Genomic DNA, 15381 nt, shown 5'->3' with positions numbered 1-15381 from the left:
TTTATTTTCATATAACATGTCACTTCAGGATAACGATAGCAAGGACATTGAATGGTAATGGAAACTTTTATCCCCCCTTTTTAAAAATAGATATTGCGGCATCCTCATGCACTCACTGTCTTTGAGGATTTCATATATTGGACTGACCGATACACCCATCGAGTTATCCGAGCAAACAAATGGCATGGGAGAAATCAAACAGTAATGATCTATAATGTTCATCAGCCTCTAGGGATTGTGGCAGTTCATCGCGTGAAACAGCCTCCTGGTAAGATTGGTCAGCAAAAGACAGCAAACAGTTCAGTCTTAAAAAGCGGTGTTTTTTTTAAAAAAAAAGCAGAACTGCAATAACAAGCTCTCTAGTGCTTCATAATACGTGGTTTTTTTCTTTTAAATATTAACAAGACTTGGATTTCTCCCAGTTTATAATGTCTGCCAATAAGTTGAAGCTGCTGACTGATAATAATTGCCTTCTGAGGCAATAATATAATAATAAATTCCCATACAGTATGTGAAAAGTTTTTTTATTTTATTTATTTATTAAATTTTTATACCGCCCTTCTCCTGAAGGACTCAGGGCGGTGTACAGCCATATTAAAACCATATATACCTATAAAATTTAAAAACAGTTTAAAATATATTAGAAATTTGGCCCTTATATTAAAAACTACAACACCCGATTAAAATTCATTTTCTAAGCCAGCCCAGCCTGTTGAAACAATAGAGTCTTAAGGGCATGGCGAAAGGTACGTAGGTCAGGGATCGTGTGCATCTCCGGGGGCAATTCATTCCAGAGGGCAGGTGCCCTCACAGAGAAGGCTCTCCCCCTGGGTGTTGCCAGTCGACATTGTTTGACCGATGGCATCCTGAGGAGTCCCAATATGTTCACCCATCTCGCCTCACAATCAGGAGGCTGTGAGTTCGATCCTAGGTAGAGGCAGATATTTCTCTCTCTGGGCACAATGAGAATATATCTGCTGTGACCTCCACATTGGTGACAGGACGGGCATCCGGGTAGTAAACACTCAGCTCCATTCAGTTGCCCCGACTCCATCCCGATGCAAGGGATTATGGGGTCCTTAAAAGACATACATACATACATACATACATACATACATACATACATACATACATACATATACACTGTGTGTGTATACACAGTCAACAACACTTTATTGTGTAATGAAAATGAACCATTTATACCTGCACACATACTTGGTAAAAACCTTTGCCAAGGATTTTGTCCAGTTTCTGATAATTGAATATGATTGAATAGAAGGAGGGAAAAAGAATCTAAGGGAAACCTTTACTGAACTCCTGTGCCTACTACTTGCAAGAAGACCTCAAAAGTTTAGAGAAATAATTAAATACAAAGGGGGAAAGATTCCTTAAATTTTGCTTATCTGAGGAGCTTTCTCCTAAAGAACCCACTCTTATCTCAAGAGAGCCACCCCTGATTCTTTAGACATGGTACAAAACATCAAGCTCAATACAGCATGCAAAATTCAATGTCCCCTCAGGGACCTTGTCAAATGCTCACTTTTACTCATGATTTTGTGTTCACGGGTGCTTTAATTTTTTCTCCCAGGTATCAATTTCTGTGACCGATCCTACTGTAGTCACCTGTGTTTGCTTTCTTCATCGGGTCCCCGGTTTTATTCCTGTGCCTGTCCTTCTGGATGGACTCTCTCCCCGGATAATGTCAACTGCATGAGAGGTGAGACCATAAGAGAGCTCTTATTTGGGAATAAATAATCAGGAAGTGTGCTGAAGGATGTTTCCCCAACTGCAGAATGTAGAGAGGGAAAACCACTCGCAGTTTGATAGCTGGTGTTATCATTACTGTATAGATCTTGTATGATTTCTTTTTTATTTTTGCATTTGAGTCAGAAGCGCTGAGGCACTTCCAGGTTGAAAGGGTTAGCTGGTGATATCACCATTACCCTGGGGATGCCCAGTTGGGGGCTCCTTTCATGCTCAACTGGGGGGCTCTTTTCATGTGCCTGCCAGGAGCTGGAGTGAAGGATGAGAGCTCAACCGCCCCACAGCTCTCTCGGGTCTCAAACGCAGGCTTGCTAGCCTTCTGCCTGGCGTTTCAACCACTTGAGCCCCCATGTATGGGGGTGTATGATGATGAAGGGGAGAAGAGGACTTTGCTGTTTTATGGAAGGAATGAAATGAGACAGAACTTGAAAAGAAAGAATTACAAAGAAAAATAAAGGGGAAAAAGGACACATGGCTAACCATTCATAATGTGTGCTCTTAAGGAAAAATGCATCAAACGGCTACAACCAGCATTTCTACCTGAAAGAATGTTGTTTACATTTTACTGCATAGTTGCTACTAAATGATGATGGGATTGGAATACGTTTACTCTATGTTTAGAACAGTTTTCAAAGCTTGTTATTGTGCTAATTTTGGAACTAATGAAAGATGTATTTTAGTTAGTAAATAGGAAATTCTACACTTAATTGGAACTGGACATGGCTAGTCTAGTGAAGAGAAGGACTAGGGGAGACATGATAGCAGTGTTCCAATATTTGAGGGGCTGCCACAGAGAGGAGGGGGTCAAGCTATTTTCCAAAGCACTGAAAGCCAGACAAGGAATAATGGATGGAAACTGAACGAGGAGAGATTCAACCTGGAAATAAGGAAAAATTTTCTGACAGTGAGAACAATTAACCAGTGGAACAGCTTGCCTTCAGAAGTTGTGGGAGTTTCATTACTGGAGGCTTTCAAGAAGAGACTGGATTGCTATCTGTCAGAAATGGTGTAGGGTCTCCTGCTTGGGCGGGGGGTTGGACTAGATGACCTACAATGTCCCTTCCTGTTAATCTGTTAATCAAGCTGCCAAGCAAAATCAGTAGGTATGTGACATATTTTATGCGGTAGATTTGGGCTTTTGGGAATGATGTGGAAACCAAGGACTCAGTAGTTTTTCTTCTCAGTGAGTGTAGTTTTCTAACCATGGACAGCTCCATCTGAATTTTATGTAGATTATAATTTAAAGCAAGAGCATGGTCTGTGATGGGAGAAACTGTAGAAGAAGCCAGTTCAGTGCTCTTTTACTTGGACTGGATTTTTGTAAATTCTGACTAGTCCTGTCATTCAGACTTGGTCTTACATTTTTTGAAAATGTGCTATGATAAAACCATATTATGATTCATATTATGTGCTCAAGCACATCTAAGTTTCTATTGTAATGCTCTCACAAATTTGTGGGATTTCAGTGGGACTGAAATTTAAGCCTCCTAACGGGAAAGAATAGTTTCCCTTCCTCTGACAGAAAGTCTTGTTTTGTTGGCTTCAACCGTGTGGGATTTATTTGCAAGGAAACATTCCAGGATTGTTTGGCAAAAAATAGAGAAGAAATGATAAATAATACATTGTGAGGCTGATGCTTTATGAAACACAGTAGTTGCCATTAATGATCTGTGGAAGGGAGGGGGACTTACCTCCTGGAATTATTGATGGCTCTTAAGTTCACTTAAGTTCACCTATGGAAGCTCTGCCATACCATGGTTTCCTTTTTTAAATTACATTTTTCTTTCCGTCACAACAATATTGTTAAACTCTCCATAGTCAATTGATGGAGCTCATGTTGCAAACAGGGATGATGGTGGAATTAAGCGCTCGTGGAATTAATTCCAAATGATGCTGTTTGTTTGTGGCGTTGACGCTTCACTCTGTAGACAACCTTGACGTATGTCCATGTTTCCTATTTTCATTGCATTAACCTGAATTCGTAGTTGAAATTAAGGGCTCCATGGAGAGAGAGAAATTGTGTGTTTCTGGAGCTTTCAGCATACTATATAAATACCCAGTTGTGATACTTGCATGTCAAGAATATTCTGCTGAACCATGTGTGAAGTATTAGGAGATGTTTGTGACTCTTTTGCATGCCTCCTTGAATACTGATGTTCAGCAAGACTTGACTGATTTTAAATTAATGGGGCGAAAGAGAGGAAGGAATCATAGTTCAAAGGCAGAGCATAAGTTTTGCCTGTGGAGACTTCTGATTCTGCCTTTGTTAGACAAACTCAAAAGATCTTTATTTAGAGAGCTGTATCTAGTCACTGGTACAAGTTACCTTTTAATGTATTTAAATGTGTTTGGGAAAGCATCATGAAGACATGCTGTTCTTTTTTTTTTTATTGCAAAAGTTTTACAATTACATTTTCACCCCTTTTCCCCCCCACCTCCCCCCCAAACTTCCCAACCTCCCTAACCCTCCCTAACCCTCCCCCCAGACTTCCCTATAATATACTCATACTCATAAAAAACCCTTAATATAACACTTATATGTAAACTTGAACCCCTCCCTCCCCTGTATAATTTTTCTCTTTACCTCATTACATTAAAATATTTCTAATACATTATTTTCAAATAAAAGCTATTTGATACTTTCTAGTTTGATATTTGTTCTGAACATATTCTATCCACCTTTTCCATTCCCATTCATAAGTCTCTTGTGAACAATCTTTTAAATATGCTGAACATGCTGTTCTTTTGATCGAATACATCTGGACTTCGGGGAAACCACAGAATTTTGTTTTGCAGGAAATACGTAAGAATAATATTCTGCTTTTTGTGGTGTTGCTTTACAGTGGAAAAGCCATTCCTTATAGCTGTAAGAGATAACATCATTTATGGTATATCTCTGAACCCCGAGGAGAAATCCAACGATGCCATGGTCCCAATAGCAGGAGTTCAGAATGGATACGATGTTGACTTCGATGATTCAGAACAGATGATCTACTGGGTTGAAAATCCAGTAAGTATACTTGGTTATTTAGAACAGCAATTCATGGAAAAGATTCTGCTCTGATATTTTTGTTTTCCTTCCCATCTCTGTTTTGGATTAAGAACTAAAGAGTAATAGTACGCTGTACCTATGAATTCTTACCTTGAGAATAAGTTGACTGGATGCTATGTCTATACAGACTAAACCTACTTAGGATTTCATTGTGTCTTCTTTATGACTTTCATTAAGTACTTTTGATTATTATAGTTCAAGTAACAAAAGCAAATATTCTTCTTTAGAACTCATGATAGTCAGTGATGCCATCACGCTAGGAAAAGAAGGACAGTGATTTTTCACCCAGTGATTAATCACAATGTTATAGTCTCACTTTTTTTATCCTGAAGGGTGAAATTCATAGGGTGAAGTCAGATGGCACAAACAGGACAATCTTTGCCCCAGCTGCTGTTATTGGTTCTCCAACGGGCCTGGCTTTAGATTGGATATCTGGAAACCTATACTATACTAACCCTTCAACACAATCCATTGAGGTAAGCCTTCAACTTCCAGTGAGGCATGCATTCATATTTAATCCCACGACATCTCCCAGGCACCAATCAGCATAAGAATCATTTAGCCTAATTTTCCTGCCTTCGTTTCCATTCCATGTAACCAAATCTCATGATTTCTAAAGGTATTGACGCTCCACAGAGAAACTATCTACCGAAAAACTTTGATTACCAATGATGGTACGCCTAAAGGATCTGGAAAGCCACTCGGTTTAACTGTCGATCCTGCTCGAGGGTGAGTTCAATGCATCGTTTCTGGAGCTGTTTAAAATGTACTAAGATACTATTTTTTTTAGCTTCTTGGTCCTACAATCCTTCTGTAAAATTAGGTTCTGTGGCTCTGGGAAGAATTGTTTTCTAAATAATAAATCTTCCAGCTGGGGGGAGTGAATGATAAGTAGAGATGCTCCTTTGTTGATGAGAAGCTTCGTTATTGTTGCTGGATTATTTCTTCTGCCGAACATCTGATATACTCATCGACATAATCCTGCTGCTAGTATGGTTTCCATCACTACAGCACATTGAACCTCTAAAAATGACCCTGATTCCCTCAAAACGAACCAGGAACAAGCTGTTGCCTTACTCCCATTTCAAACTGGTGGAGCTTTCCTTTCCTTTCACTGGAACGAGAGGAGAAATTTTGAAGCTTAAACTGCTTACATGGCTATATTTGTTTTATAGTGTTCTGGATTTTTGCCCTTTTCCCTTCCTTCCTTCCTCGTGGCTTTTGAGTTGTCTCTAAAACCTAGTTTTTCGTAGAAAAACCTAGAAATAACCATAGAAAGGTTATTTCTATGTTTACATTTATTCACATAGCCTAATGTTTATCTTTAGCGTAAAATTTATAATACCTTGCTTTACATTAGGACCAGGGGTGGGCTGCTGGGGGTTCGCAGGGGTTCAGGAGAACCTCTTGCTAAGATTCTGTGCAGTTCGGAGAACTCCCAAATACCACTCCTGGCTGCTCCCACCCACCCCACCCCGCCCCTCCCAGGACTCCCCACGTGACCCGTTTTGGATGCAGGTAAGTGCAGGGTGTGCATGGAGGCTCGGGGAGGGTGAAAAATGGGCCTACCGGAAGTTTGGGAAGGCCGGAATCGTGCCCATTTCCAGCCTCCAGAGGGCCTCTGGAGCCTGGGAGGCCATTTTTGCCCTCCCAGAGGCTTGAGAAAAGCCTCCGGAGCCCAGGGAGTGCAAAAACACCCCCCTGCCATGGTGCAGGAGGCTGACTAGGCAACACCCACTATGGCCACGCCCACCCAGCAACCAGGCAGAGAACCCCTTGCTAAAATTTTTGAAGCCCACCCATTATTAGGACCATCAAATTGCTCAGAATGTTTTCCTTCTGTGGGTTTCTATTAGACTAGTAATAAATGACTGATACATTTTGGATTGATGAATGTTGTTTTCTGCACTGTATGCTAACCGAACTTCTGGATTGGTTATTTTTATCAAATGTATGTTGCCTTTGCTTCTCTCATAACAGCGGGGAGTGGAAGCTGCTCCTTCCATAGTCTTTTGGTCAAAGTATTCCTGCTGTTTGTGGTGATGGTTCCAACTGAGCTGACTTCGTTCACTCTTTGCTTTTTACAGTGATGAGTAATCAGCAGAGCTTTTTTGTTCACCCAAACCAAAAAGGAAAAAGGATGAGCAGAGCATTTATGAAACCTCTTTGCCCTTGTTCTTTTCCAAGGACTTTAAGGAGAAAGAAGACTATTAAATCTTGGAAGATTTGAATGAGGATATCATAGCCTAACTCTAAAATGTGTTCCAGAGCTTCTCCACAAATATACCAAAATCTATTAGTAATATTATTGTTAATATTATTAATATTATTGTTAATATCCACAACAGCTACAATTCTCTTTTAGCTGTATGCCTATCTCTGTGTGATCAAACTGAACAGCAATTGTGGTTTATATAAACTTGACTATTTCTTAGAGGGCAAATGTATGCCTTCTTCCTCAGAGTAGGATTGTGCATATAGCCATTTGTTTATTTACACAGATCCAAAAAAAAGAAGCCCTAGTAATCTCAGTAAATTTTACCGTTCAGTATGTGACAGCAGTTTTTGAATTAATCTCCCAATGCCCATGCATTTTGATTAATAGGAACAAGATATATTCACCATACCTTCCCTGTTTTTTGATTGCCGAAATAACATGTGTTGCAGGAAATTGTATTGGACAGACCAAGGAACAGATAGTGGGATCCCAGCAAAGGTTGCCAGCGCAAACATGGATGGGTCTGATATCAGAACTCTCTTCACGGGTAATCTAGACCACGTCGAGTTTATTACCATTGATATCAAGGAACAAAAGCTGTATTGGCCAGTCACAAGCACTGGAGTGGTACGTATTCAGAAGTGTCCCTACATATCTTTGCCTGCCAGCAGTCTTCAGCTTAAATATAGAGGAGGCTACATGCCTTAAAGCAGGAACGATCAGAAGACGGATGTTAGGGCAAAGAATGGATCTACTTACACACATTCAGAATGTACTCAGTGGGGTTGCCAGAATTGGAAAAGCTTCAGACAAGTTACTCTCAGCAGGTTGCCTAAACGGTTTTTGAGTTTCTTCTGGTAGTAAATATCTCTGGTCGCTAAATGTTAAAACAAACAAATCCAAAAGCTACTTCAGATTTCCTGTTTCTTTGAACAGATAAAATGCATCTATTTTCACTTCCCATAACATTAAAAGGGCAGGGAAAACAGCTTCATCAAGAAGAAACACAGATATGCATAAACAAGGATGGAAAGAAAACTGACATTCATTCAACGTGGCTGATGGGATGATGCAAAAACCTTTGAAAATGGTATTTCAGAATGTGCAGGGATCCTATATCCAGGATCTTTTTTTTCCAAATGATTAAAGCAGTCATATCTTTTCCCAGGCTTCAGAAGGTACTGTACTTTCCGACTGACTTTTCAATGGAATTGCATCAACCCAGTGCCAACTTGATCTCAAATGTTGCTTTCATTTATGTTTACTAATTCTTTAAGGGGTGAGATGACAATGGGAGTGGGTTGGGAAAAAAATTGCTTAGTTTCTCAAGACAAGCAAAGGGAAAAGATAAATCATTTTTAAACCTCAGGTCAGTCTGTAAGATACCAGTTTACGATTTGCACTCAAAGCGCCAGTTTTGCTTTCACTGGTGGTAATCAATTTTGATCCTCTTCTAGATCGAACGAGGGAACGTGGATGGTACGAATCGGATGACTTTGGTTGTTCACCTCTCTCACCCATGGGGCCTGGCTGTCTATGGTTCTTTTCTCTACTACACTGACCGGGATTATGAAGTCATTGAACGGGTTGACAAGTCAACTGGAGCAAACAAAGTGGTGTTGAGAGACAACATTTCAGGACTAAAATGTCTCCGGGTGTATTACCGAGACGGTAAGTATATGATAAGCCTTTTAAAATCCTTTCACATGCTCAGTGTTTTGAACTGATTGTTTGGATCGTATATTTTACTTTTTTTAAAAAAAAATATTTTAAAAAATCAAGACGGAGCAGTTTCACTTCGTAGTTTAGGAATAAAGCACGGGAAAAAAAGCAACATCACTGCATTCTGGCTAAAGTAGCCATGATTTCATATGTGATTCTTTCTTTATTAAAAAAAAAAGCCTTTATCTTCAAAAATCCACTTAGTTCATGGTATTTTACAATTAAAATACAAAGAAAAATGCAAAAAAAAAAAGTAATAGAAAACTAGGAGGAGGGCAGAGGTGGGTTCTACTTACCTATACTACCAGTTCGCAATGGGGCTGCGCGGGTGGGGGCTTCTGCGCATGTGTAGAAGCTTCCTGATGATGTTGGGGTCAGTGGGCGGAGCCTCCCACTGGTTTTACTACCGGTTCTTGTGAACCGGTCCGAACCTGGGGCAACCCACCACTGGAGGAGGGGATGGGGAAAATATGGTGTAAAGAAGGAAAAGGAAAGAAAAAGGCACCAACCTCCGACTCTTTTTAGCACAATAGAAGACAATGTTACAACCGCAACTTTTTACTTTTACACAACAGTATGTACAAGCCATTTCTATAACAATAAACCTATCTAATTAGCAAAAACAAAATCAAAGTTTATTTTTTTCATTGCAAGCACAAAATTTGGCAGCAATCTCAGAATAGAAAACAAGGTTAGATATATTCTCTTCTTTGGATAAAAGAATGAATTTGACCATCTCTACTTCTCTTTGCTGTGAGGAATAATATATGCTTCTGTTAACTCTTTAATCTTTATCACAATTCATATTAAGAGAATCCTCTATATTATTTCAATTTGTTTTTAGCCCTAACGGGAGAAAACACTTTTTTCTGGTTTTGATATTTTACTAACTCTAAAAAATACTCAAGCATTATACATAAAGGGAGAAAAAAAAATACCTTCATCTTAAACCCAGAACCCAAAACACAAAACTACATTAGAGCTCTCATTCAGTTATATTTATCGCACCAATACAAGTCCGATAAACTCCAATTAACTCATTCAATTCAAACCTCTCCCTCAAGTTTATCTTTGTGGAATAAATCTTTTTCTATCTCTCCCTGTTTTAGATTCTGCGGGTTCCACCAATGGCTGTAGCAACCAAGTTGGGACTTGTCAGCATTTCTGTCTGCCTTTGCCCGGGGCCCTTTTCTCTTGTGCCTGCGCTACCGGCTTTCAGCTCAATTCTGATAATAGGACCTGCTCTCCATACAGTTCCTTTGTTGTTGTTTCCATGCTGTCGGCAATTAAAGGATTTAGTTTAGAGACATCTGACCACTCTGAAGCAATGGTGTCCTTGGCAGGAAGAGGTGAGTAAACTTTTGAGGGGAGAACTACAACCTCTTAGCTTTCTGACACAATCTCCTTCTTAGAGGTGACTCATTTATAACACAGGGCTTGTAAGATGTGTATGTGTATTTTTGGCTGTGGTTGGAAGCGCTCCATGGCATAGGGCCTAGCTATCTTCGAGACCGCCTGCTGCTACCAACGACCTCCCATCGACCCGTGCGCTCCCACAGAGAGGGCCTCCTCGGGGTGCCATCAGCCAGACAATGTAGGCTGGTGACCCCCAGGGGGAGAGCCTTCTCTGTGGGGGCACCTACCCTCTGGAATCAGCTCCCCCCAGAGATAAGGAGAATCCAAGACCTCAGTGCCTTCCGTCGCGCCCTTAAAACCCATTTATTTAAACAAGCCGGGCTGGCTTAAGATGAAATTTTTAACTGTTTTTAAATGTTTTAAACGTTTTTAATTGGTAAATGAGTTTTAATTGGGCCAAATTTATATATCTTTTAATTGTTTTTAATATTTGTTCTGCATGTTTTTTTAATCTGGCTGTACACCGCCCTGAGTCCTTAGGGAGAAGGGCGGTATAGAAATCCAATATAAAATAAAATAAAATAAATAAAATAAGCCCAATCGGGCTTTTGAGAGCATGTGCTAAAATAAGCCCCCCTGAAAATAAGCCCTCCCCGAAAATATTTAAACGTATGTGCAGCTGGTCCCTGCCATTTCCTCTGGTTTTCTCCACGTGCCCCAAAATAATAAGACTTCCCCGAAAATAAGGCCAAGCGCTTATTTCGGGGTTCAAAAAAATATAAGACAGGGTCTTATTTTTGGGGAAACACAGTAGCTCAAGACAACAAAGCAGAACTATGTAAATCTAGGCAAAAACCATTTCAGCTGAAAACGTTAGATAGGAATCAACAAAGGAGTAGGGTCTAGTGACCGAAGGGCAAACATTGGCTTCTCCTGAGGCAGTGAGGTTAGTGTTAAATGGCTTTAAATATACTTTATTAAATTTCTACAAAAGATCAAATTTAAGAAAGGAAAAGGAAAAAAGAATCAAGGGGAAAATAGGCAAGGGGAAGGTACAGAAGAATAAAAAAAGAAGAAAAGAAATAATTTTTAAAAATTTCTTCTCTTCTTTCTTAACTTCCAACTTTCTTTAAAACAGTTACAGGCCACGTATAAGCTATATCCGTGATGGCGAACCTATGGCAGGGCCCTCTCTGGTGGCACACGAACCGTCCTCCCAGTTCAGCTTTGCTGCACATGCGCGCGTGTTCCCACCAGCCAGCTGGTCTTCGGGTCTCTGCTGTGCCTGTGCAGGGTGCGTGCGGGAGGAGGCACATGTGCATGTGTGGGGGCAGGGTATGCGGGGGAGGCATGTGTGCATGCGTGGGTGGTCAAGGTGCATGTAGGGGCTGCGTGCACATGTGTGCGGGTCGGGGCATGTAGGGGCCCGTGCACGCATGCGTGGGGAGGCGGGGCCAAGTGCGCATTGCATTTTGGGGGTCCGGGCACACACATGTGCATTCACGCGCACACGTGAGCGCTTTGGGAACTCGGTCCGGAAAAGGTTAGCCATCACTGAGCTATATTAACATTTTGATCTAAAATTCAATATTACACAGTATTTATATGATCACAAACAATTCTAACTAACAAATCAAAAAATTAATATAGCATTTCTTTAAATTACTTTTTTGAACATTTGAACACTTGAAAAAAGAGAAACAATGAAGTAGTGGAACTGCTTTTTCCCCCCAAATGGGTCATCCAGTTCCCATATTATTATTATTATTATTATTATTATTATTATTATTATTATTATTATTATTAGTAGTAGTAGTAGTAGTAGTAGTAGTAGTAGTAGTAGTAATAGTAATAATGATGATGCAATCCTTTAAGTGTCTGCTTAGAAGTAAAGTGTTTATTTTTAGGCAAATCAACGTTGGATTGTAGAGTAAAGGGATTTCACTTTCCGGTCCAAGTTGAAAAATGGTTCCTAATCATAAAAAAATCCTGTTGGATTATTTTAGACACCGATATAAGGCTACTAGTGAGGGGGTTACTTTTACCCAATATTGTAAAGTCTGACTCAGCAATGTTACAGGTTAATTTTTAGGAAGATGGGCAGTTGTTACAGAGCTGTAACAGTGAATGGGGCAGGGGACCCAATTGGTCCATTTTTAATATTTGGGGGATGATTGTGGTTTTCTCCCATTAGTAAATAGAACATTAATTGTCATATTTTTATCCTTTCAGTTCTCATCCCAAATCAAGGGACTGATGATTTCATGCTATATTTCAGGAATGTTTTAGAGGATTCTAAAGGATGCTGAGCAAAGGGTCAGGGTTTGATGGAAATCCTACCACCACATATGCCTATTAGAATGGTGAAATTAAAAATAAACAACATGTTTCCTTAATCCTAATCTTGCAGGGAGAAATGCATTGCATGTGGATGTTCACATGCCTTCAGGTTTCATTTTCTGGTGTGACTTCAGCAGCCGAATTCCATCCCAGAATGGAATTCGTAAAATCAAGCCAGATGGTTCCAATTTTATGAATGTTGTCACAAACGGGATAGGATTCAATGGGATCCGTGGCATTGCCATTGATTGGGTAGCAGGTCAGTACTATTCTAGCATTAACAAAAATGGTTGGTGGAATTTGCCTTTCAGAAATCTTTAAACTGAACATCATGTGATATTAAGACCATCTGTTTACTACGAGTGAAATTTCACTGAAATCAATAGGATTTTTCTCCCAAATATTAAACTGAGGTTATGGATAGTACCCTGGCCTTAATTTACAATGAATTATCCAAATTATATGTAAGAACATGATGATGTGGAATGGCTTCTATCAGTTCTGTTGATCTTCTAGATTCTAGAAGATCCTTATTTTTCCAGCTAGGGTAAGGTAGTGGGGAAGTTATTCAATCATGGTTGAGGAAGTATGTAAAATTTAGCCATGTATATCAAACTTAGCAAGGCCACTTCAAACCATGTTAATTTATTGTTAATGCTTAAACATGTTTAGGCATTTAGATATTATATTTGTTATTAAGTCAATTTAAAATATACCTATGTCTGCATAAGAGCTTAAATTGCAGGATTTTTCTTAAAGTTTCTATCTTATAGTGATATGTGTTATTTTGTATAAAACTGTACTAGGTTCTGAAGCATATATTATATATAATAACAGAATTCAGTGTTTTTCATTTTATTTTGCTGTATGCAGGAAACCTCTATTTTACCAATGCATTCTTGACCGAAACATTTATTGAAGTTCTGCGTTTAAATACCTCTCATCGACGAGTGCTACTTAAAACCACAGTGGATATGCCACGACATATAGTAGTCGATCCCAAGAACAGATACCTCTTTTGGGCAGACTACGGACAATCTCCCAAAATAGAGCGTGCGTTTCTTGACTGCAGCAACAGGACTGTGTTATTGTCTGAAGGAATTGTCACACCACGAGGATTAGCAGTCGATCATAACACTGGTTACATTTACTGGGTGGATGATTCCTTAGACATGATTGCAAGGATTTCTCGCGATGGCGGTGAGCCTGAAATTATCCGCTATGGCAGCCGTTACCCAACACCATATGGCCTCACCATTTTTGAAAACTCTATCATTTGGGTGGATAGGAACTTGAAAAAAATCTTTCAAGCCAGTAAAGAGCCAGGAAATATCGAGCAGCCAACAGTTATAAGAGACAACATTGATTGGTTGAGAGATGTGACTATTTACAATAGCCATTACCAGTCACTGGCCCCTGCGGATGTCAACTACAATCCATGCCTACAGAATAACGGAGGCTGCGACCATCTGTGCTTTGCACTTCCTGATCTGCAAACACCAAAGTGTGGGTGTGCATTTGGAATGCTGGGAAGCGATGGGAAGAGGTGTTTTATTTCAACAGATAATTACTTGATCTTCGCTTTGGAGAATGCCCTTAGAAGCACGCACCTGGATCCTGAAAATCACAGCCCTCCATTCCATACAATGACCGTATCAAGGACTGCGGTCGCTCTGGACTACGACAGTGCAAACAGTTTAATATATTTTACCCAAAGTTCTTCGACAGGCCCAGGAAGAATCAGCTATATCAGTACCTATTCTGGAAGTAGTAATCCCACAGTAGTAGCATCGGGTAAATATCAGAATTCAGAACTTAGCTAAGGTAGCTTACAGGCCAATCTTTGATATGAGTTTCTCACATAGCATATGCATTTTCTAAGAACATAGAACTAAATATTTACTCAGACGAATATCCAAAGTGTATATTGGATTGTAACCTGCTTCTTGGAAGGTATTTTGCAGAAGTTATTGAAAGTATGATTACCAGGAAGAAAAATTAATAATATTCAGTTAGTTGTGAACCTAAGCATGTTTACTGTGTAAATGCCATTGAAACTGAAATTTGTTTCATGCATCTATGCCCTACTGATTCATTTTATGACAAACTAACAATTTATATTGTTGAAACTTTAAACCTTTCCTCAGTCAGGACATTACTTCAAAATGAGTTAAGAATTATATAAAAATACCACAAACCTTAATACTAACTTGGCATGGAATTAGGTCATTACAACTTCAGGCAAATGAGCATTCTTCTAGACATAATGCTTTGAACTGCATTGCTTATTTGAGTATTGTCACTAGTAATATGTAGTCGCTACACTTCAGTTTATTTGTGATGCTTTTTTTAAAAATGAAGTTTGCAAGGGCACTACCTTTCAAAATATGGGAAGTGTAGAAGCTCTTTAGAAGTCTTTTTCATCTTAATCCAGGGACACAGTTTCTTCTCTCTTTTTTTGCTATGGGATAAAAACCTTCCCATTAGATTCAGAGCAAATTCCCCCTGGTAATAGTTGGAACTAGAAAAGAAGGAAAATTTTGTAAAAGATTTTCATTGCTAGGATGATTTTCATGCTCAGATCTTTTTTGTTCTCTGTTGTCCTGTTTGATACGTCTAAAGATTTGGGCGCTCCAGATGGCATTGCCTTTGACTGGATCAACAACAGACTTTATTACAGTGACTATCTCAACCAGACCATCAGTTCAATGGCTGTGGATGGATCTAATCGTTCAGTAGTGGCTCGTGTCCCACGGCCAAGGGCCATTGTCTTGGATCCTTGCCAAGGGTAAATTGCTCATTCTGCATAATGAAACATGTATCTGTTTCCACTACAGCTTTTCTCTCTCACTTCAACTTCCCAATCATAATAGGGCAATTAATAATGAATGAATAATAGAGGAGAGTCATTAAAGAAGACGATGTTAAA

General features: G+C 39.5%; 1 protein-coding gene across 2 annotated transcripts in view; it reads left to right on the top strand.

Annotated features, from left to right (window-relative positions):
- The window catches only part of LRP2 (LDL receptor related protein 2), a 144895-nt gene that overhangs the window by 77202 nt on the left and 52312 nt on the right, over positions 1-15381 (top strand). For both annotated transcript variants that reach the window (XM_034426960.3, XM_034426953.3), the window contains exons 30-40: positions 91-268; positions 1589-1717; positions 4608-4774; positions 5149-5292; positions 5436-5545; positions 7484-7661; positions 8492-8705; positions 9866-10105; positions 12523-12711; positions 13326-14246; positions 15075-15240. In XM_034426960.3, coding sequence (XP_034282851.2) covers positions 91-268; positions 1589-1717; positions 4608-4774; positions 5149-5292; positions 5436-5545; positions 7484-7661; positions 8492-8705; positions 9866-10105; positions 12523-12711; positions 13326-14246; positions 15075-15240 — 2636 coding nt within the window. The remainder of the gene's footprint in view (positions 1-90; positions 269-1588; positions 1718-4607; positions 4775-5148; positions 5293-5435; positions 5546-7483; positions 7662-8491; positions 8706-9865; positions 10106-12522; positions 12712-13325; positions 14247-15074; positions 15241-15381) is intronic.

This window comes from Pantherophis guttatus, chromosome 1 (genome assembly GCF_059756535.1).
Source record: "Pantherophis guttatus breed Tessera chromosome 1, ASM5975653v1, whole genome shotgun sequence".
In the NCBI taxonomy this organism is placed as follows: Eukaryota; Metazoa; Chordata; class Lepidosauria; order Squamata; family Colubridae; genus Pantherophis; species Pantherophis guttatus.
Note: the sequence above shows the minus strand (reverse complement) of the source record. Positions and strands in the feature narration are given on the sequence as shown.